Source organism: Artemia franciscana, chromosome 5, assembly GCF_032884065.1.
Source record: "Artemia franciscana chromosome 5, ASM3288406v1, whole genome shotgun sequence".
Taxonomy (NCBI): Eukaryota; Metazoa; Arthropoda; class Branchiopoda; order Anostraca; family Artemiidae; genus Artemia; species Artemia franciscana.
The window spans coordinates 25,545,166-25,569,672 of record NC_088867.1 but is presented as its reverse complement, the minus strand read 5'-3'; the positions used below and the strand labels follow the sequence as shown (position 1 = coordinate 25,569,672).

Sequence of the window (24,507 nt, the reverse complement as noted above, 5' to 3'; positions counted from 1 at the left end):
GCCAGCTCAGCATTCCGTGGATGTTTAAGTTTTATACCCTTAGCCGCTCTTGAAATCTTTCCCACAAGCTATTGACAAACTTGACGCACATAATATTCTTTGATTTAGTTCATTATTCCTCTCAATGCTCTTGAAAGTCTGATCTTGGTACCCATAGCCATATATATATATATATATATATATATATATATATATATATATATATATATATATATATATATATATATATATATATATTTCAGGTACTCCATCTTGTATTCTTAAGTACTCCATTCTTGTACTTTACCGTTGGTCTCGTGAGGCCCCTTTTCTTTGAATTCTGATTACTTTTCCATTGTGTTTAGAAATTTTAAATTTTTTCTCTTTCTCGTTGTCAAAGTTTGTACCACACTCCATGAACGTAACCTTGCATATACAGGTTTTTAAAGCAAGCTGCAAGGTTGCCAGTCAAGTCTTTTTAAACCTGGATTCTGTTTACATACAAGTTCGGTTTCGGTGTCTACGACTGAGGCTAAGTAGTGCTAAAATCACCCATTTCTCTATTGAGAAGTTTGAAATTCCCAATGTGTTTTCAGGAGAAGGAAAATACAATGTAGACTTTCACTGACTGAATTGAGCACCTGGGAACTGGATAAGGCAAAAATAAATGACCATACTAAAAATTTGGGGCTAGATCAGAACGATTAGACACACAAAAAAATCATATGCAAGCATAGGCAGATTTTTAAGGCGTGAGTTACTACCAATCCAGTCTTTTTACCAAGAAGTTTGGAAATGCAAAAGTCTTTCTGGGAAAAAGAAATTACGACTTAGATTGTCTCTGAATTGAACACCTGAGACCTCAATGAGGCCAAGAAAACAGCTTCAAAAAACCATGGAGGATGAATAATCTTTACCTTTTATCCCCCGTCGAGCAACCCCTGGACAAGCGCCAGTCTTTTGTTTTAAGCCATATTAATGCTTAAGATTAGGAGTATACCAACAGAAGACCCATACTGCATCAACTACCTTAACTCATCTTAGCTCAAAGCAGCTGTGGTCGCCTGTCATTTTCTTTTCCTCTTTAAAGTATTTTTATTTCTGTCAGCTTCTTCCGTTATAGAGTCTTGAAGGGGGTATGAAACTTGCTTTTATTTATGTGCTTGAAAAAGTTTGTATTTCATCTAAATTGATATATTATCTCACCTTGAAGCCTTTTTTATCGACTAAACTCCCCCCTGTTTAGAAAATTAAAAAGAAAATAAATGTTATCTTACCAATAATTATTTATTAGCTGTATTACTGCAAAGAAGTAAGTTGGAAAAATATCCCAAATAAGTACAGTCTTGCAAAGATTCAGCTTAAAACTTAGAAGAGATATCTTTACAATATTCGGCATTTACCTGATTATTTATTAATATACACATTACACATTACCACGTTACGCATATACAAATTACCAATAATTATTCATTTATTTTTTGCCAAGAATATTCTTTTTTGGCCAAAAAAATGGATATCCAAATGAGATTATATATAAAATTACAATTTTCTACTTCAAATTTCTTTCAGCCTTTCCTATCCTTTTGTATATATATATATATATATATATATATATATATATATATATATATATATATATATATATATATATATATATATATACATAAAATTATTGAAGATCTAAAAGAAGGATCCATCGATCATCACCCAGACGTCATTAAGAGCGATTTAAATCTATAGCTTTCGTAAATCTTCATGAAATGATTATGAGTCAAATATGGATTTTCAACTTCTTCTCGAATTGAAAGAAAAAAACTATACTAACTTTTTAGGCAACTTGTGCGTACCATGATAAATATGTCACGAACCTATGCACATGCATGAGACAAGAAATGGTTCTGGAGTACAACTTGTTTCTTAGAGGGTAGTGATGAGCCTGAGTAGAGAAAATGGTCTCTTTGGTGACGCACCAGAGTGGGGAAGAGACATCAATGCTGCACAAAAATAAACAGTTGTAGCAAAAACATAGTAAAATCATCAATTTCGTGGTAAAATCAAATGTTTTTCTGGTAAAAATCACCAAATCACAAAACAGAAGAAATTACTGAATTTTGTGATAAATCACCAGCAGTGGTAACCTTGGCTGCGATCTGATTTTTGTAGTTTTGGCTTCCCTTATGATTAGTCTTTGGAAAATTTAAATCACTATGACAAATAGTTAAAAGTATCGTAAGACAGATTTTTTTTCTATGAATTTGCTGTGTCGGATTCATGTTATCTTAAAAGGCCTATTCCATTAGCTTACTTAAATTTGTAAGAATTTAAACATAATTCTGATTGTTGGATTATTTGTAGCCGATCAATCATAGACCATTTTACATTCTTGCGTTATGGAATGACAATTTGAAGCAGCAAATAGAGCCGATACCGCTGAGAGAGTATTGATGAATCAAATAGTTTAGGTCCTGAAAGAACCCAAGGTGATTTTCGTCCCACTGCATGCAAAATCCCCCACAGTCTTCCGAGATAGTTTCAATTTAGCCGTTCCTAATATATTGCAAAACACCCTTTTGACGATCTGTATATAGACAATGCCCTCTAATTTAGTTAAGCATCCCCTCAATATTGTCTGAAAGATTCAACTTAATACTCTTAGTTGTTCCCGAGATTTTCGAAATCTGCCGTTTTGACATACTGGATGTGCGTAGTGTACTACGACACTGTCAAAGAGAGGTAATAGGATAACTGAAAAAGTAACACTGGATAAACTAGCTTTCCAGTTTAATGACTATGCAAGTGTGAATTCTGGTCCATTTAATGGGGCCCAGCAGAAATATTTGAACTTCTCGGTCTTCGTGTGTCTTATATCCCCACAGACTATAGTATTCACAGAACATAGTTGCAATCTGTTTTGATAGGCGAGTTTTTCAAAATCCTTGGAAAAATATACGTGTACTTCTTGTCATCTACAAAGCGTCTTGTCACCCTTTAAGAAAAACTTTGTTCGAATAAATAAAGCCTTAATCTCTGCAAATTATAACAAACTTGGTGGACTGCAAGGGCTGAAACCACACAAGGTGTAGTTAATTCGTTTCGAAGCAAGAGTTTCAGCCCTTGACAAAATATAACAAATAGAGAAAAACGCCAGTGTGAAGGCACAAGCTAACAGCATTCGGAAAAGGATCTTAAATTTTGACTGTATTGAAATCCTCATATTTATAAAAAATATCATGTACAAGGTTTGAATCGCTACAGGAAAACTTGAAGAAAAGGAAATCAGCATCATCGACACAATCAAGATGTTTGAAGCTCCAAAAAAACTCTTAAACAATTTAATTGACAGTGGAGTACTGTTTGCCTGAAGGGTGGAAGTCGATTCAGAGATAGATTTGACCCGACATCATCGTCGATGACTTGGGCATCTCATTTTGACAGACGATCTCAAAGTCAAGCTGAGATCTCAATGATTCAGTTCTCTAGACAACATTTTAGAGTCCTGCTTGATACATTGACTAAAATGATGGGGGACAATCTCAAAGCTTAACCTGTCAACTTTTAACCATTTCGGTCCTTACTTCAAACCTCCTTTAAGAAAAGGGTTTCAACTGCAGATATTGAGGTAGCAACAAGTTTTCTTTCCAAACTAGGAAAGAGCTCCAGATTTTACTGTTCTTCAAGAAAAACTAGAATTTCTGATGCAGTTTTGCCAAGGCACCACTTGCTTCAGAGAAGTGCAAGTAAAGGACCTTACCGGTAACATCATTTTAAGCAAGCTAATCGTCTCTTCAAATCGGTTGCGACAGCACCTATTGCAGTTGATGCTACTAAAAGAACATTTAACAGGCTAAGGTTGTTAAAAAATTTACTGAGAACAGTCATGGTTGATTCTTGAAGAGATCCCCTAATGCTGTTGGCGAATGAAAAGGATCTCAAATTTGTCATTGACTTAATCAAGATTTTACAGTGACAAATCACTTTGAAGAAGAGGTGAATACAAATTTAGCTATTTTTAGTTGTACATTTACACATGTGGTATTCCATTTCAGCTTCTTGTCTGTCTTCTTAGATGAGCATAAATGACAAAAGATCAATTTACAATATATTTTCACAAGTCATATTATATGATCTAGGAGTCTCTTATATGAAGGAATCTCAACTTCTCCCTGGCCTGAGTGGTTTGAGCCACCCCTGCACCTGTCACCTAAAATTTTGTAGTAACAGGAAATGTATATTTAAAATATGGATTGTAATTGATGCTATAGGCAAAATTTTGGGAATTTTTTTGAGATTGGATACAAAACAGAATAAAATACACATAGGCAAGGATTTTCCTGCTAAACCGGCTCCCTCTTTGTCTTTGATGTCTGAGAGTCCACAAAATCTAGAAATGAACACTTAAAATGGGGAATGTAATTATCGCTGTGGACAAAACATATGGAAATGTGGTATTTTAAGATTTTTGGTATAAAAATTCTCCTTTTTGTTCTGGAGACCAGTAGAGATCCAGAATTCGTATGAATTCACTTAAACATGCAAATACCAATAGCTAGCCTAAATTCACCAAAAAACAGATTCAAAAATGAATCCACGGGACAGTACCATATACATTTCCCACTTTTGCAATTTTACCCTTGGATTTGATTAACTATAGTAAAAAGGCGTATAGCCTTACGCGAAAAAAGTTCCACGTTTAAGCACTTCTTAGTCAGCTGTCAGAACTTTGAAATGACTGATGTGATGTCTTACTTTGTATATACATGACAACAGGCAAGTTCTACTTTTTAAAAAGTTTTCTTTTGTATTTTCAAGTGAAAATGCTCATTCAATTCAAATAAACCTTGCTACGTGAGTGCTAGATAATGAAGGTAAAAGTGATAGTGCCTGGTACATTGTAATTTGCTACCAGTTACTAGACGTAATGTCATTATTGTAATTGCTATACTTGACATATATGGAAGATTGAGTATATTAAATTTTTTCACTGCCAATTTGTCTTTTGATGATTTTTTCTAAAAGAAAATGGTATTTTATTTGTCTTCGGTGGCAAACCAAAACACAGTCCATGGTAACTGAAAATTAGGAATTCTCACCTATGAAGCGTATTTCTGAGGCTCTCATCAAGTTTAAGAATTTCTTTGCATTCAAGCATAGTAATCAGAATAATCGGATCACTCATTGTTTTTATTTTCTTTGTCTCTGTCGTTATAGTTACCGACCAAACAGATTTCCCTTAAAAAATTAGGGAATAGAAAATTAAACCCAAAATTCAAAATTTCGAAACGTCTTTTAAACGTGCTGAATTAATCGACTCTGGACTAGTTTGACTAGGCTAATTTTGGGCTTAAAAATGCCCATATTTAAGGAAAACATATTCTCAAGTAGGTTTTTGTAGTAATTACAGAGAATTCAGAAGAGTAATTGGTAAAATTCTAGTCGATTGGCTTCTTGCTATCTCAGAAAGGGGTTAGGTTAGGAAAATAAAACTTTCAGGGATGGGTCTACAGGCTAAAGTATGTCCCGGGAAGGTATTTTGAAGTACCTACCTCTACTCCTTCTCCCTCTACAGGGCTTTGACCTTTGATGACCCTCAAAGTATGTGTATTATAAAAGTGAAATCTTGCAAAATACATTTTCTGGTTGAATGAAGTACAACAAAATTGTTTTCAGCTTCACATCTTTGCTTAATCCCAATTTATAAGGTTTTAAAGATCTGCAAATAGATAGCCTATCCTAAATTTTGAGAAAAAAGCATTGATATGGTTCAGTTCTCCCAAAAAGTTCTCCCAAAGTTTTTTCTTCCTACTGCATAATTTCTTGATTTTTGGGGTGAGGATAGGTAGAGTTTTTGGTTTCTTTTTCCATGTCATGCTGGTATGTTTGGCTAGGATCTCTAGTAGGGTATTTTTTAGGATTAGCCATGAAGCTTAAGTAATTAAGTAGGGCTTTCCTAACCTAAGCCCTTTCTGAGATAGCAAGAAGTCACTCAACTAGAATTTTACCAATAACCTACTTAATAAGCTAATTATTTTACCCTATTGGGCATATTTTGAGAATCTAGATGAATATCTTAGAAAAGATACAGGATAAAAATCAATAGTCTACTAACAGGTCAATATTTCAAAAGTTATCTATATTGAAAAGAATTGATTAGACTAAGCCTGGAGTTACAGCTATTAAGAAGGAAACATGTTAAGAAAACAATTTTTACCTCATAATAGGCAGAATAATTATAGTTAACACACTATGGAGCCATCTCCACAATACTTTGCCCCCCTCATCTAATACTCAAATTTGTAGCCAAAACTATATTTTTTCATGTTTTTTTTCTGTTGCATGATTTTGTCAGCATCAAATCAGTTTAAAGGTACACAGATTGAAACAAAAGTGATGCATGACAAAATCCATGGGAAATAGCCTATGTAGCCTAATTTTTCTATATATTTGCACATTAGAGATACAGTTTAGTGGAAGTGCCTTCCAAATGTGTGAACCACAATTTTTCTGCATATTATGAAGTAAGAATTATTATCTTAATGTGTTTCTCTCTCAATAGCTCTTCTCATGCTGCCTTCTAACTGTAGTTTATGGAGCACATAAGGCAAATAATTAGTTGCTATAGGTTTCAATGCAAAAAAAGAAAATAAACACCATTCATCTGCCCAGAAAAGCAATAAGCTTGGAAGGGCAAGCAAGGTTATCACCCCCAGCTAATTAAAACCACATTCATATCATGCTACTCTACACAAAAGAAAGACAACTGATGAAGGAAGAAAGGAAAAGACAAGAAGACAGAAAAAAAATTAACAGCAAGATAAATCAGGGAAATGCCTTGAATAAAATGACAACCTGGAGCAGGGTTCACATCAAAATCACTCAGAAGATAAAAGAAATTTCTTTGCCAGTGAATTGAAGGATGGAAGACTAGTTGCATTTTTTACACACTCTGGCAATATATTCCAAACATGGGGACCATATTGCCAAATCACAAGAGATGCCCAAGTGGTACTCCTAAATTCATGAGTCAAGCTATCAGCTTTTCTTGTATTATGATCATGATAGTCTCTATTAAAAGTAAAAAGACTTTCAAAAGCAGGGGTGGGCAGGCAATTCAAATATTCATACAAATAAATTGCAACTTGGTAATCTTGAATTTGGGGTACATCCATTAACTTATTCTTTTTAAAATGCTCATGAGCATGAATCTCATCAGAATCATAAAATTCCAATAACAATTTTTCAGCTCTATTCTGAAGTTTCTATACTCTTTTGATAAATATTACAAAATATGAAAAATGAATCATTTTTAGAATCTTTGTTGGGACTAGATTTTTAATTCTTCACATCACCCCAAGACCTCTGCTTAATTTTTCAGCTATTGCACTTAAATGTTTTTTTCATGACAGCTTTTCATCAATAAAGAAACCCAAATACTTTTTTATTGCTACTCTTTTTATCACATTTCCTTGAATCATGATTTGATCATTTCCAGCACTTGGTGAAAGTCTAGAAAATATAGAAAAATTTAGGGTTAACAAATTTTGTTGAGAAAAAGTTAGATATTCAGAGACAGCATTATGAATTTTACTATACAAACATCAAGTGAAGATGCAGCTAGAAAGAACAAATTGTCATCTGGAAACAGGATGACACCAGGATCTGATAGGTAATGCTTCACTTGGTCAATAAAGATGATGAAAAGGAGAGATCCCAGGACTGAACCTTGTGGGGCCCTGTACTCGATTTTCTTTTTTGAAAATAAAAATGATCCATTCTGTATTATCTGATACCAATTTGTAGATATGATGAAAACCACTCTAGGCACACACTTTGCTTCAATCAAGTCAAGAGCTTGAATAAGCTCTGAGTGTCCACCATGTCAAATGCTTTTCTCATATCCAAAAACACAGCTACAGGTATAAGACCAGCTTCAAATACATCATTAATCCAATCAACCAATTTCAGAACTGCCATATCCATAGATAGCCCTTTTTCAAACCCAAGTTGGATTTCCATTAGAATTTTATTCTCTTCAATATAATAGCTTTACTGGGCATGTACTGCTTTCTCATATAACTTGTAGAAAAATGGAAGAATAGATATAGGTCTTTGATTCAATGGGTTATCTTCTTCTCCTCCTTTATGAAGAGGATCCACTCTTGCAATATTTAGTGCTTCTGGGAAGACTCCAAGATCCAGAGAAAGGTTGATCAGTACAAGTAAAATACTTGTTTTTACAGCTTTTATGAGTTTTCAGTGAAAACTCATCCATCCTGCTAGAACTCAACCTCATCATAGCCAGGAATTACACCACTTCCTATTCCAAATATCTTGCAAATTCAAAGGATTTCTCACTTGCAAGTTTTCTTTCAAAAACAGATCTAAAACACACAGATGTGTATAGGTTAGTCTGTGCTTGATTGCAAAGTCTTTTTCCTTCAAATATTTGTTTGATTTTTGTTCTCTTTGTTTTCCTTTACTGGCCATAGACTGCTTTGTCTCTTTCAGATTCTTTTCTTTGTTTTGTCATGGCTGGCCAGTTCTGCTTTAGATCTTTTACTTTTTTGGGTATATTTTCACCCCTTTGAATTGAAATTTTATTGTACTTTGAATTAAAAAATGGTCATGATTAAAGTGAAATTGCTTTAAAAAGTTACTGAAGCCAATAATTAGATTGTACTGACAAGGCAGAGCAAAGTTATTAGCCTTGGTGTAACTCAAAAACTTTCAATAGATAAGATATTGATGACTATATGCTTTTATTGTACACTGCATGTTGAGATAGTATACACATTCAACTAGCGGGTTGCATTATTTCAGCCATGGCCTATTAAGAACTTGCATTACTGCATGTATTTGTATTGTGTTTTTAAGCTAGGCAACTGTAAACCCACACATGTAATAACTGCCATTTATTGTTTTTTGCTTGGCTAACTTTGGTAATTCTGTGCAGTCATTTCTAGGTTGCAGGAAACACTATAGTGACATAACAATAGTACCACTTTTATACCTGTTCCCAAAAATTAATTGCTGTTGCTCTGAAAATTGTACTCTATCCACAGTGCATCAGATGTAGCCCTTGGTCACATGCAAAAGTTTACAATAAAAAAAAATTCTTACTTTGTAATAAGCTGAAAATAACTATTAAACACATCACTTTAGCTTCATATTTAAAATTATATTACAAAGTTAAATCTTAAGTTATTATAGTAATTCCTTTAAACTGGAATGTTTGCAAAATTTCTAAGCCTTGGAAATAGTGAAGAAGTAAAGATATAAGCTTGAAGACACCTTACCAAGACATAATTTTTGCTCTTATAACATTGCTGAAGCTTCAATCTCCTAATTTAAATATTTTTGAAGATAATGAAAAAAGTCCCTTATGTAGAAATTTTTTTTTTTTCATTATTGGAGGATCACAAGGATGGAAAATCCTTATATCGCTCCAAGCTGTGATTTAAGGTAATGTAGAATTTAGCACAAAAATGCAGTTGTAAGGATAAAGTGGTATTTAGCCATACACAATTTTTGACAAAAGGAATGGCCTGTATTTACAGAGTTCCTAAAGCAGGACAAGTAAGAGACTTATGAGCTTCAAATGACCATTTACAGACCTAATTTGGGTGTGATTTCTGCTCCTAAAGTAAAATTAACCTATTTTACATTAAAATTTAGACAGAAGTCACCCCTAGAGCCTATCCTATTTAAATACAATTATCCTGCTTTGCAAGACTTGTCTTGGACTAACTTTGTCCAAGATCTAGTTTGTCTATGGTTTAGATAGTTTGTTGCAATTCCAAGATCCTGTGTCCAAGAATAGACAGCATTTCTATGGCTAGATTCAAGTTTTAATTGTGTGTCCAAGATTAGGCTCTATGATTGACTATCAACACATTCAAGTTATTTAGCATATTTTATGGGTTAGATATTTGAGTTAATAACATCCCTATTAAGAAAAGCTGGACAAGTACAATGGCAAAACAGTTCAATTTCTAAATTGTATAATTGATATGTTACAGTGATTAAACTATTTAAGTGATAATTAGCTGTCTGACTAGCTTATCTGACAACTAATGAGCGACTGGCAAGTTGAAGAAAAATTGAAAAATTCAACTGGTCCGTTTCAAAAGTTTTTCAAGAAATGATCAAACATCAAGCTGAGGAGCAAGTTCTCCTCTAGTAGCCTAGAGTTGTCCGTAGAATTCTCTTAGTTAAAGAATGGTGACTCATACCAGCGTGAATGTGTTCAAGTTATTGGTGGAAAGGAGGTGGCTGATCAAACCATGGTTCATTTCTTGGGATACCATTGATGACACTTCGCACTACCATCACTAAGCTACAAAAAGTAACTAAAATAATTTAATTGAAAAATGCAAAACAAAGTGGAATGGTACTAGTAGTTGATTATTCAAGCATATCCATGATGTCTGCTATTAGTTTTATTTTATGACCTTTGGGTCGTGTACTATCTGAATAGACACTCCTTGATTATTGACTAAATGTGGACAATGTCTTTTTTTTTTACTGTCAGGGCAGGCCCATCAGACTGGATCAACGCCCATTGCCTCCATGGATGGTTATGGTTAAAGTTTTGAACAAATTTAACAAATATCTTGAAATTTATCTCCTCATGAACAGCAATTTGCATTTGAGATAAGAAACTTTTGTTAGAGCCAAAAATTCCCCAAAAATTGTGTAAAACAAATCAAATACTTGTTCAATTGCCATTGTTCAAAACTCTGAATCTAAAGTGCACAGTTTCCTACCTTGAACAGCAAGAAAAATCATGTGTTTGTATAGGTAGCACTGATTTATCTCGTTTTTTTGTTTTTCCCAAGAGAGGTAGTCACATAAAACTTGGGGTCATAGCATATCAGAGAAAGGTTTATTTGAATGTAATATAGTCGAGTGCTGTTTTCTGGTATTTCCTGCTGCAAATCATCAATTTTGGTCAAGTGGGGCTAGTGAAATTGATTCAAAATTCTGAAGTCGTCAATCAATTGAAATCTATTAAAAATTTGTATGTTGAACCCCAATTCATCCTCTTAAATCTCAAGTTTTATTTATTGTTTTCCTATCATTTGTTCTCTGATGTGCATTTCAGTTAATGCTGCTCAACCAACATTTTAATCTTCTGAAGTATTGATCTAAAAAATGAGCAGGAAACGAACATACTATTGGATTCACTCTTTGATGCTCTATCTAGATATAATAGCAATATCTGTTGTGAATATTTATGGTTCAGTCTGACAAATAATCCCATATGATAGAATAGATGAAAATTCACTTAGTTGATATAGGTGAATGAAACTTTTATAGGTTATCAGGACTTGATATTTGAGCTGATTCCAGAAGGTTCTTCTGAACTCTCATTATTGCTGCACATATACTTCACATATGATTACTGAAAGATTTTTTTCTCTTTTGCTGTTTTTGTAAACTAAGTATTCTTTTTTCTGCCTTGCAAAGTTTGCCCCCCTCCCTCCCGAAAGTATGTGACTCATACGGAATTTAACTCAGCCGCAAAGGTCAGAACTAGACCTTTTCCTGGAAAAGCTAGATTCCATGATTTTGGTGAAAGTCTATATTGCAAATTTAGGAACACAAACAGGAGTATGAGCAGCACTTTTTATCTAAGTTTTCCTAGTACTATTAACCAAGTGAGTAAACATCGCGTTGCATTAAAAATACACTTCAACTTCAGCGGGATGTTTCATAAACATTTGGATTTTCTATAATATCTGCACTTTTTCAAACAAACCAGCACTAATATACGCTTTTGTATTTTTATAAATATGACAAAATAACATATATTTTGCTGGATAATTTGATAGAAGTAGGAATGTAATGTACATTCAATGTTTTTCTCTGTTACAAAAGCTCGTTTTGACCATTTTTGCATCATCCCCAGAGTCAGAGTAAGATATATTTGTGAGATCTATTGTACATGTTAAAACAAACAAATAAGAGTTACAAAAATAAATATTATTTTGAAAACAGAGTTTTTCTTATAGAAGCTGTTTTTTACTGTTTTAAAAAGTAGAGTTGAGAGAAATAGTCAAACTAGCGTAAAGAGTGAGGCGTTGAGGAGGGAACAGCCCCTTTCATATACAGAGTAATTTCTGTTTGTTTTAAATTTTTATTGTTGCTCCTTACTTTCAGTTAAAAAAACTTGTTTTTTTATTTTATTTAATTAAGGTGGAGAATAGAATGGTTTAACATTTCTACCTTTAGTCCATGTCTGGTGTAGATTCCAACTGCTTGGCAGCACTTGTTACTATTCAGATTACTCCACAGGACAAATCCTAGTATTTGGACACGAGTATCTTCAAGCTTAGCTGAAGCACTAATGGTACATAATTCACAGACACAAAAACATCCACATCATTCTTACATTACAAAATTATAAGCTGGGCAGGTTTAGGCACCAGTGTATCCACAATCTTTGAAAACAGATGGAAACGTTATTTTTACTCGTGTTCTTTTTCTGGAAGCGGGCGTTTGTCCTATCACTGTATGCTGGGTTTTTATCTATATTAACTCCTAAATTACCAACGGGCTGTGATGTTTTGTTTGCACCAGGACTAGCAGTAACGTGATCAGTATCTGAAAAGGAATTAAGAGTCCAAAACTGAGAAGAAAATCGGACTCACTGAGCTATCTTTAGTCTCACACACACCAACATTAGCCTACTATCTGCACTATTTACAGTTAATGAGAGGGGTCTAAATGATCCATGGGAGGAGGGTCTGAATAGGTGCACATGCCTACTTTTCTACTAAAATACTAGCAAATTTGGACAGGAAAGGGAGGATGTCGAGGAGTTGTAGGCTGAAAGTGTACCTGCAATCATGTAGATCTAAGTCCATCACGTGGTTCTAGTTCTAAAAAAGGTTTACCATGTGTAGTTTTCTACTGAAATATGTCTGTGAATAAAGGGTTACTTTTGTAACCTGGAGACATTGCCCCTGGGCCTGCTGGGGTCAGTAACTCCTTGAAGGTACATTTTTCAGGCTTTTTGGCAATTTTTAATGAAACGGGTGCTTCAAAATTCTTAATTTGATACCATTTGGAATTATGATGGGTTCCCAGAATAAAAAAAAGGTATTGAAGAGGGGCTGGTTGCCCTTTGATTGTTTTGACCGGTGAAAAAGGACACTTTTAATTGCCCCCTTTTATACATTCGATACTATTTCTGATCGAATGCTCCCCTCTCAAGTTTCTATGGCTGGCTATTCTATAAGAAGTGATCAGATGAAAGTATAACACCTTCCAAGTTTCCTCAATTAACCATTCTATACAAACTGGTAGGAGAAAAAAGTATATGGGAGATTTATTGTTCTTTAGTAAGCCAATGCTATTGTTCTGATTCTGATCTTTACTTCAGCATTTCCACCTACTGAAGTCTCATGGTCAATCTATGCTCAAAATTAGCTTTAACGCTTTGCAAGTCTATGTGGTGGAAATAGAAAAATATGGTGGAAATATATAAATCCATATTCTAGAATCTAGTGACACTACAGAAAAGGGGTTTAATTACATTTTTAGGTGTGTTTCATTCACTTTAAATTGAGATAATTGTTGGATTTATGAGATTTTAACTTGGGCTTTGTTTTGTGCATTCTATCATGTTCTTCTCTGCAGCAAACTTTTGGTACGTGTCTTGCGTTTTGCAATTGTGATATTCCTGTTTTTGCAAAACAACAGTCCTTTGGGAAATATTTATTTTTCCTGCAATAAAAAATACTAGTGTTGGGGGATAACTTGATTAAAAAATATATCGATATATCAATATTTTTACTTTCGATAATCGGTGTATCGATTTTGATATTTCTGATCAGCTCTTTTTTTCAGATTAGTTCTTGGCTTTGCAAAAGTTTAGTAAAAAAATTATGATGAAAGCTTATTTTGCACAATTGTTTTTAAATTTTGAGTAATATAAAATCAAAAAATAAAAACAAACTTCGATTGCATGAATTAATAATTAAGAAATTCAGACTTGACATTACTCGGACCCAGAATAAAGAAAGTTAGTCTACTGGGCTATTTTTGGCTATTCAAAATCAGCAACATGTCGACATTTTCCTCTGAGAATTGGTTCTATCTTTCAGTGATAAAAACAAAAAAAGTTTTTTTTTTCAATAATGACGGGGAATCTACCTCTCTCCTCTTTGGCAAATCCCATCCCCATGAAAATGCCTCCATGGAAAAATCCCCCCCCTTTCCACGATAAATCCATCCCTGATGAAAATTCCGCCAGAAATTTTTCTTCCGGACAATTTTGCCTAGAAAATTCTCTTTAGCCTACTTTCGTTTGAAAAAAAAGACTTGTTTTTCATTTAATTTCTATTCTATTTTCCACTCATGCTGGAAAAACCCCTCGGTAGGAAATATTTCTTGGAAATTCCGTCCTCCCAATGGAAAGTTTCTCTCGCAACAAAATTCTTCCATGAAGAATTTCTCCCACGTAAATTCCCACATGGAGGATTTCTTCTGCGGAATATCCCTCCCTCCCAGAAAAAAATATCCCAGGTAATTTTAAATTTACGGAAAATTTCCCCGGGCAATTTCTCCGGAACATATGTAGATGTAAAATTGAATCAGGAAGGAGAAAGTAAGATAAATATCGTAGAGGAGCCCTGGAAAATTTTTCCATGTAAAATTTCACCTTATAAATTCATCCCTGGAGGCTTCTTTGTTCATGGAAAATTCTCCCCGTGTTCCCCCTCCACAAAAAATGTGTGTTTTCTTCCAAATAACAAATACTATATGTAAGCAATAGGCAAAATCCATAATGTAATAGCTCTTCCCCCAGGTACTTTGGAAGATGTCTGAAAAATTTGACCGGGACATTTCTAGATAAAAAATTGAATTGGCAAAGAGAAAGTAGGAATTTTTTTTTACTTTTCTGCCAAATTCTCCCTTGTAAGTTCATGCTCGGAAACTTCCCTGCCCATGGCAAATGCTCCCGTAGAAAATTCCTCCCAGAAATTCTCCCTCCCCGAAAAATGTCTTTAAATAAAAAATACTATACGTAGACAGCAGGCAAAATTGATAACTTACAGCCTTTTCCCCCAGGCTGTGGGGGGTCATGTCATCTCTAGAGACAGAGTTATTTGATCTTTCAGACGTGGTGAACAAAATGGATATCTCAAAATGTTGATCGAATGACTTCGGGGGAAAAGGGTGTGGGGGTTATTTGCTCTACAGTTTTTTGGTAACTTTTAAGGGGCACTAGAACTTTCAGTTTTTGTTTGATCTATCCCTCTCCCGGTATTCTTGGACTGTTGTTTGATATGGTCACCCAGTAAAAAAAAAAAATAAATAAATACGTATCCGTGACCTTTCTTCTGACAAAATATAAAATTCTTCGTTTCTGCAGATTGGAGGTTGGAACCTTTACAGTAAAGTTCCATAATATGCTGAATCTGATGGTTCGCCTTTCAGTAAAATTTTTTGCCTTCTAGATGGTGTTTCTCCCCTTTTTCGAAAACCACGCAAATTTTCTCAGGTTTGTAGCTTTTGATGGGTACATTAAACTTAATGAAGTCTACATATTTGGAATCAGCATAAAAAGTTATTCTTTTGATGTATATATTGTCATCAAAATCCCATTTTTAGAGTTTGGTTACTGTTGGCGAGTTGCTCCTAACTTACAGGTCGTTACACCCAACTGTTTGATTGACTTAACAGCCTTGGAACTGATCACCTCGCACGCATGTTTCTGAGATTCGTATTGCAAGACTTCCATGAATTGAATGTATCAGTATTTCTTGGAACTAAAGACTCCCTATTGAACATCTGCAGAGCCCTTATAGATTTGGCTGCTGGCGAAAGCATGCCTTGCACTGACTATTGAAACTTTACTATGTACTCCCCACAAACTAGCTTGATCTGTTGTGGCTGAATCACAGGGACTGTCACGGCAGTTGCATGTATTGATAAAGATTTAGTAGCCAGAAAGACCACATCCATATCTCTCTCAAAAACGTATTTTTAATTTGGGATAAGCTATGACAACTTATGGATAGAGGTATCTATGCTGTGTATCAGCATGTATGAGTCAATGTATCGTAGTTCGTTGTTCTTCTTTTTGGCCATTCCCGAAACAGTATTCTATGTTGGATCTTTTCTGCAGGATGTTCACCAGTAAACAAAAGTAAAAGGAGAAAATAATAAAAAAAATGCAAATATCGTTTTCGATATCGATATTTATATTTCGATATTCGATATTGATTTTTGCTCCTATATATCGGTATATTAATATCGATGTTGAGCATCGCCAAAAACTAAAAAAAATACACTTCACTCTCAACTGGCTTTTAATCTACACTTTGTTCTCTTTTCTTTATAAATTTTGCGCATCGTTTGATGCAATGGAATTCATTTGGCAAGTCTTTTTGATCAGCTGGTGCCATTGCAAATGCTGGATTGTAGGCTATATAATCAAGACGCTTGTACTAATCAAACGGTAGCAATTAACTATATCTTTTCAACTTATATGGTATGTTCTCTATTTCTAAAGGGTAAAAACGCAATAAGAATGTTATTTGGCGAAATTGTTGCAATCTAAGGTTAACATACTTTATACAAAAAAAGATAATGGGGATTCTAAAAATTAAGTAGTTTCTTGTGCTGAAAACTGTCTTTGTGGACCAGGTTGACTGCAGAAAGTATTTGGCTGTCAGATAATAGGTACTTGGTGAATGGATCTTGCAAACAGGATTGTATTCCACCTAGATTTCATCGGGTTGGGTGTAGAAATATTTACAAAAAAAATTCACCAAAACAATAAAAAGGCCCACCCGCTTTATGACAGACAAGTTTTCCTCTCCTGCAGACATAACTGCATAACTGCAGATGTTTATGAATAACAATGACTAACAAGATAATAAATTCCCCTCAAAAAGACTATATAGATTGTTGGGAGTTTTGAACTATCACCAAAATAAATTTATTAAGGCAGTATTATGTCTAAATATTTGTGAGCTGACCTTTATTCATTCACTGGATGATTTATTATGTCATTCAAATATTGACAGTTAGAACTGCACACACAGTTTAGTTCTTCCACTTCTTAAAGTTTGATAAAAGAATCCCTTGAGCAGATTGAATAAATTAGTTTCTAAAAATGGCCTGTTTTCCTGGCAAAACTCACTAAAATAAATCTTCTAACCCTCCTTCTTAAGGGCAAGACGTGTGTATATGCATGATTTATATTTCCATTGGCTGATCTGTAACTACACTCATAGATTTATATTTTTTTTATCTTTTTTTTATTGTCTGAAAACTGTGACTAAATAACACAACCCACAATCAGAGTAGACATGAAAAGAGAAACGAGAAGTCAGAGAATTCTGATCTTAGCACTTTTATTCGCAAAAGACAGTTCTGTTGGTGAAGAAAAACTGTGTATCCAAAATCTGTCACCCCAAGAACATCTGCATTGTCTCTTATTTGTTTCTTTTCAAAAGCAATAACTACATAACTGCAGCTATGCATCAATTTTATCTCTTTTTTAAGGACAATGAAAAGAATGTGAATCTTTGTAAATACTGCTATCACTATCTGCTTATTTTATGTGAAATTTTAGGTGCTACCTTCAAAGAAGAAGAAGATGACTCACCAATATTGCACTTGTCAAAGCAACTTGAAGAAAACAAGAGAGATTTACTGGAATATCTTGATAGCTCCTATGACAAGCTAATCCCTGCCTTTGAAACTGCCAGCCAGCTTTCAGCTAGGATTAGTAACTTAATGCTTCAAGTGGAAGAAGTTACAAGCACAGTTGAAAACGAGGTATTTTCTTTCAATCAAAGTGCTGAAACCCACATTGGCTAGTATGAGCATGTATCCAGGGAAGAGAATGGGTCATTTGGCTCTAACCTTTCCTTCAAAATGTCTTGTTTTTTGCATTTCTTCTATAAGTTTGTATAGCATACCCAGTCATGGAAGTACTGATAGACTTGCACCCCCTCCCATGAGTGAATATCCCCCTACTCTGTAACCCCCCCTCTTGCTGTTCCCAAAGAGAACCCTGCTCCCCCTCCATAATGTTTTTTTACACTTCTGCACTTGGAGCTACGCTGATTGTTTACATGAAACACTTTCTTTGTCCAGTGAAAAAAAATAACTTACTTTCGACAAAAATAATAAAATTTAAAAATGCCAAGAAATACTTTAATCCTAATAAAACTCAAACTTTGTTGCTTATATCACCGAAGAATCTTATATATGGTATGATTAGTATTGGGAAACGTTTCTCCTGAGTCTAGTTCAAAAGTTGTTTTGTGACACTTTTATCAGAATGCCTTATAGATCACCAACTTAAAAACAGCATGTTCTATCTACTAGTCTGGTTGTTTTTGAGTAAATTATTTAGTTTTCGAGATACTGAAAAGTATTCAGTTTACGAACTTTGTTATGGGTCCCACATAAATGTCTTATTCTAGTATTCCGAAATTTGTTAAAATACCCGGATTTCATTGCATAAAGAAGAAGAAGAAACTGGGAATGTCAACACTTTCAAAGCCAATATTTAGGGCAGGAACAGTCGTAGCAGAAATGCTTCATTTTAAAGTGATTTAAGTTAGTTCTCGCTTAATATGGCTTCTTTGATCCAGATACATTTATCTTTCAAGGGGTGGTGCATATATCCTGCAATTGGTTTGACGGTGGTTTCAAGGATATTGAATGGTGCTAACTCTGAATATTGGGGCGCACCGGTTCGCAACCATGTAGAACGGCGGGTTTTTTGCCTAAATCTGAAATTGGCCTATAAAGGCATTGTTGCACAATTTATTTTCTGAAGCTCCAAAATTGAAAGCGAAATAAACTAGAGCTAAGAGCTCATATGGCACTTGTGACGAGGTTGGAAGAGCCAAGAGCTCATTTTCGCGCATGAGCTCTAGCAAAATTCTAAGAACCAATAGATTGATTTAAAAGGAAAATCAGAAGTTTAACGCCGGTCGGGATATAAAATAAAAGCTCTGAGACACGAGATCCTTCTAAATATCAGATTTCATTAAGATCCGGTCACTCGTTCTTAAGTTAAAAATGCCTAAGTTTTTCTAATTTTCCGAATTAATACCCCCCCCCCATTCAACTCCCTCAAACAGAGCGGATTCAGTCCGGTTATGTCAATCACGTATCTAGGACTTGTGCTTATTCTTCCCACCAAGTTTCATTCCGATCTCTCCACTCTAAGTGTTTTCCAAGATTTTCTGTTTCCCCCTCCAACTCGCCCAATATCACCGGATAAGGTCGAGATTTAAAATAAGAGGTCTGAGACACGAAGTCCCTCTAAATATCAAATTTGATTGAGATCCGATTACCCATTCTTAAGTAAAAATACCTCATTTTTTCAACTTTACCTCTCCCTCCAGCCCCTCAGATGGTGGAATCGGGGAAACGACTGTTATCGAGTCAATTTGTGCAGGTCCCTGACACGTCTACGAATTTTCATCGTCCTAGCACGTCCAGAAGCACCAAACTCGCAAAAGCACTGGAAATTCCCCCAACTCCCTCAAAGAGAGCGGATTCGTTCTATTTATGTCAATCACGTATCTAGAACTTGTGCTTATTCTTCCCATCAAGTTTCATCCCTATCTCCCCATTCTAAGCGTTTTCCAAGATTTCCGGATTTCCAAGATTTCTGTTTCCCTCCTCCAACCCCCTTGTCCCCTTTGTCCTCCATATCCTCCCCCTTGTCCTCCATGTCCCCAGATCCGATTCGGATTGAAAATTGAGAATCTGAGACATACGATCTTTCTATATATCAAGTTTCATTAAGATCCGATCACCCATTCGTAAGATAAAGATACCTCAATTTTCACGTTTTCCAAGATGTCCAATTTCCCCCTTCAACTTCCCCCAATGACACCGGATCAGGTTGGGATTTAAAATAAGAGCTCTGAAGCACAAGATCCTTCTAAATATCAAATGTCATTAAGATCTGATCACCCGTCCATAAGTTACAAATACCTCATTTTTAAATTTATCGAAATTACCCCCCCCCCCCCTTCCAAACTCTTCCAAAGAGAGTGGATCCGGTCCAGTTATGTCAGTCACGTATTTTCGACTTGTGCTTATTCTTCCCACCAAGTTTCATCCTGATCTCTCCACTCTAAGCGTTTTCCAAGATTTCCAGTTCCCCCCCCCCCCAATGACACTGGATCAGGTCAGGATTTAAAATAAGAGATTTGAGTTACGAGGTCCATCTAAATATGAAATTCATTAATATCCGATCAGTCCTTCTTAAGTTAAAAATACCTCATTTTTTCTAATTTTTCAGAATTAACCCTCCCCCGAACTCCCCCAAATAGAGCGGTTATGCCAATCATGTATCTAGGACTTGTGCTTATTTTTTCCACCACGTTTCATTCCGATCCCTCCGCTCTAAGCGTTTTCCAATATTTTAGATTTCCGCCTCCAACTCCCCCCAAATGTCACCGGATCCAATCGGGCTTTAAAATAAGAGCTTTGAGACACGATATCCTTCTAAGTATAAAATTTCATTTAGATCTGATCACTCGTTCTTAAGTTAAAAATACTTTGTTTTTCCCAATTTTTCCCAAATAAACGTCTCCCAGTCCCCCCCCCAGATGGTCGAATCGCGGAAACGACTAATTCTAATTTAATCTGGTCTGGTCTCTGATACGCCTACCAAATTTCATCGTCCTAGATTATCTGGAAGTGCCTAAACTAGTAAAACCGGGATAGACAGACTGACCGACAGAATTTGCGATCGCTATATGTCACTAGGTAAATACTAAGTGCCATAAAAACGAAAAGCATTTTTTTGTATGCTATTTGGTGTTTACTGGCTATATTGGACCTTCCCATCATGGAGGCAGATCGGTGGGCTCCGATATGCGGGATCAGCACCATTGATTTCCCTAAAAACCTTCTTCAAACCAGCTACATCCGATGTGTGCAACCAAACCAACGATAACCAGCCACGAATCAGAGACTATTAGTCAGAGAGAAGAAAATAAAAAAACACATTGTGCTTAATGTTTTTTTTCTTGAAGCGTTGTCATGTTTTCTATAAGAAAACAGTTATGTTCATTTAAATAGGTTATTTTTACATTCAGTTGTTGCTTTAATTCTTCCTTTTGTGAAACTCTATCTTTCAGCTACTCTTTCGGCAAGACCAAGCAGGGTATATTTTGGCATAATTATATTTTCAAGTAAAAGATACAAAATATAACCTTTTTATGGCACTTGGTATTAACCAAGTGACATATAGCAATCGCCAATTCTGTCGGTCTGTCGGTCTGTCTGATCGGGATGAAACTTGATGGGAAAAATAAGCGCAAGTCCCAGATCCATGATTGACATAATCGGAAATGATTCGCTCTCTTTGGGGTAGTTGGGCGGGGGAGTAATTCTTAAAAATTAGAAAAAATGAGGTATTTTCAACTTACAAACGGGTGATCAGATCTCAATGAAATTTGATGTTTAGAAGGATATCGTGTCTTAGAGCTCTTATTTTAAATCCCGACCGGATCTGGTGACGGGGGCGGGGAGTTGGGAGGGGGAAACCTAAAACTTGGAAAACACTTAGAGTGGAGGAATCAGGATGAAACATGGTGGGAAAAATAAACAAAAGTCCTAGATAGATGATTGACATAAACGGAACGGATCCGCTCTCTTTGGGGTAGTTGGGGGGGGGGGGTATTTCTGAAAAATTGAAAAAAAATGAGGTATTTTTAACTTACGAACGGGTGATCGGATCTCCATGAAATTTGATATTTAGAAGGATATCGTGTCTCAAAGCTGTTATTTTAAATCCTGACCGGATCTGGTGACATTGGGGGAAGTTTGGGGTGGGGAAAGCTAAAATGATGGAAAACGCTTAGATTGGAGGGATTTTGATGAAACTTGGTTGGAAAAATAAGCAGAAGTCTTGCATACGTGATTTACATAATTGGAACGGATCTGCTCAATTTGGGGGGGGGGTAATTCTGAAAAATAAGAAAAATGACGTATTTTTAACTTACGAAGGAGTGGTCAGATCTTCATGAAACTTCATATTTAGAAGGACCTCGTAACTCAGATATCTTATTTTAAATCTCAACCGGATCAAGCGTAATTGGGGGGGGATTTGGGGGGACCGGGAATCTTAGAAAATACTTAAAGCGGTGAGATCAGGATGAAACTGGATGGGAAGAATAGAAACCTGTCTAAGATACGTGACTGACATAACTGGACCGGATCTGCTCTCTTTGGTGGAATTGGGGGGGGGGGTAATTTTGAAAATTGAAGTATTTGTAACTTACGAAAGGGTGACCAGATCTTAATGAAATTTTATATTTAGAAGGATCTTGTGCTCTAGAGTTCTAATTTCAAATTCCGACCAGATCCTGTGACATTCGGTTGAGTTGGAGGGGGAAACCGGAATTCTTGGAAAGCATGAAAATTGGGATATTTTTATCTTACGAAAAGATGATCGGATCGTAATGAAATTTGATTTTTAGAAGGAATTCATGTCTCAGAGCTCTTATTTCAAATCCCGACCAGATCTTTTGACATTGGGGGGAGTTGGAGGGGGAAATCTTGGAAAAAACACTTGGAGTGGAGGAATCGGGATGAAGCTTGGTGGATAGAATGAAGAAATGTCCTTGATACGTGATTGACAGAATCGTACTGGATTCGCTCTCTTTGGGGGAGTTGGGGGGAGGGGTTCAGTGATTTGGCGAGTTCGGTGCTTCTGGACGTGCTAGGGCGATGAAAATTGGTAGGCATGTCAGGGAGCTGTACAATTTTACTTGATAAAGTCGTTTTCCCAGATTCGACCATCTGGAGGGCAAAAGGGAGAGGAAAAATTAGAAAAAAATAGGTATTTATAACTTACGAGTGGGTGATCGGATCTTAATGAATTTTGATATTTAGAAGGACTTTGTGACTCAGAGCTCTTATTTTAAATCTTGACCGGCATTAAGCCTCTTATTTTCCTTTTTAAATCAATTTATTGATTCATAGAATTTTGTTAGAGCTCATACCATATGATCTCTTGGCTCTTAGCTCTTCTCGCCTCGTCACAAGTGCCATATGAGCTCTTAGCTCGTGTTAGTATTGATTGGTACAATATACCGATATATCTTGTTAATCACTTAGAAATGAAGTATAAGAAAAGGAAAAAAACAAACGCGATAGTTACTCAAATACTATTTTAGATGTATATCTAAGAAAAATATTGGCTATGAAATATAAAGGCTGTTTTCTGAATATAGGAATGTAGCCAGAATCTTATTGTAAGGTGGGTCCATTGTTTTTTTTTTTTTTGGGGGGGGGGAGGTTTTTGGTTGTTTTTTTTTCGAGTGGTTGTTGCTATGTAACTGTTTCAAACCACTGTACAGTAAGAGTTTCATTTGAAACTTTGTTTACTAAATTAACGACAATTCTTCGTCCCGGAAGGAGGAGAGGATTTGTGCTAGAAAATAGTCATAACAGAGCTTTCCTGCTTTACGTTGAAACCCTTTTGTTCAGGGATGTTGTGCTTTACCTTAAACTTTTGCTATTTCTTGTCAGAATGTCTTGTTCTGAGAAAAATAGAAAAGAAACAGGAAAGGATGAGACTCCCAATCTGTAAGGCTGTATCCAGGGTGTACCCGGCTATTATAGTTCTATACTCGTGTTTTGGTATGGTCATGAAAATTTAGTAAATCGGGCATATTTATAATTTATCTTGAAGATTTGTTTTGTTTTTTTTTCTGAAATTTTTATTTATCTTGAAAAAAGATGACAGGTTATAAATGGATAATAAAAATTGTAATAATAATTTATTTGAACCTTCTATACATGCAAAAATGCACTTTTCAACTGCTATATTTTCACGCAGACACGTATAGAAGAGTTTTGATACCATTGCCAAGGGAGTCATAAATGAATGGGTTTACTCCACTCCTCAAAAGTGCTAGAACAGCTTGGGAGTGTAGGACCGAATCAACCTGAATTTAAGGAGTATGGAAAAAGAAATATACTTAATAAAAACGCTTATTATCGCAAACACGAAAGTACACTAACAATGATTCACAAACGATTAATACAACCCAACGGAAAATCTACGACTGACTCAGATCGCTGTCTGAACCTGCCTTCTACAACATCCATCTTGTCACCTATCTAAAAAACTCCGTAACGTTTGGAGATACAATTGTTACGAGACCAAATAGGAACACGAACAAAATACTTGCAAAAATTTGAAAAAGACAGACCGAATTTGTTGACGTTCTGACGTGGTAAAAAAAAACTTCCGTAATGGCACCAGAAAAAAACACTTGGGGAGCAGAAAACGAGTTATAAGGCCGACGAAGTGTTTTTTTTTTTTTTTTTTTTTTTTTTTCTGTCAAATCGGCCTTTAACTCTGGAAATAAATCCATAGGTCTTTCTCAACTTCTCTTTCAAGACATTTATTATTAGTGACCTTGTTGCTCAAGTTGAGGTACCGAATGCAAGTCTGAGATACTTGAGAGACGCAGTGGCAAAAGTTGAGTCTTGGCCAACCTGAATTTTTGAATCGGG

General features: G+C 35.4%; 2 protein-coding genes across 4 annotated transcripts in view; one reads left to right on the top strand and one right to left on the bottom strand.

Annotated features, from left to right (window-relative positions):
- The window catches only part of LOC136027162 (intraflagellar transport protein 57 homolog), a 67,861-nt gene extending 55,210 nt beyond the window's left edge, over positions 1-12,651 (bottom strand). Inside the window, exon 1 of one of the 3 annotated variants that reach the window (XM_065704159.1) lies at positions 12,208-12,651. Coding sequence is in view for 1 of the 3 variants with exons in the window: in XM_065704158.1 (XP_065560230.1) it covers positions 5,073-5,158 (86 nt within the window). In the remaining 2 variants the exon portion in view is untranslated. Of the gene's footprint in view, positions 1-1,807; positions 1,967-5,072; positions 5,160-12,207 lie in introns of those variants that run through there. The other 2 variants (XM_065704158.1, XM_065704160.1) reach the window with 2 other exon arrangements.
- The window catches only part of LOC136027161 (centromere/kinetochore protein zw10 homolog), a 64,032-nt gene continuing 44,760 nt past the window's right edge, over positions 5,236-24,507 (top strand). The window contains exons 1-2 of the mRNA XM_065704157.1: positions 5,236-5,360; positions 17,573-17,778. Coding sequence (XP_065560229.1) covers positions 5,330-5,360; positions 17,573-17,778 — 237 coding nt within the window. The 5' untranslated portion in view covers positions 5,236-5,329. The remainder of the gene's footprint in view (positions 5,361-17,572; positions 17,779-24,507) is intronic.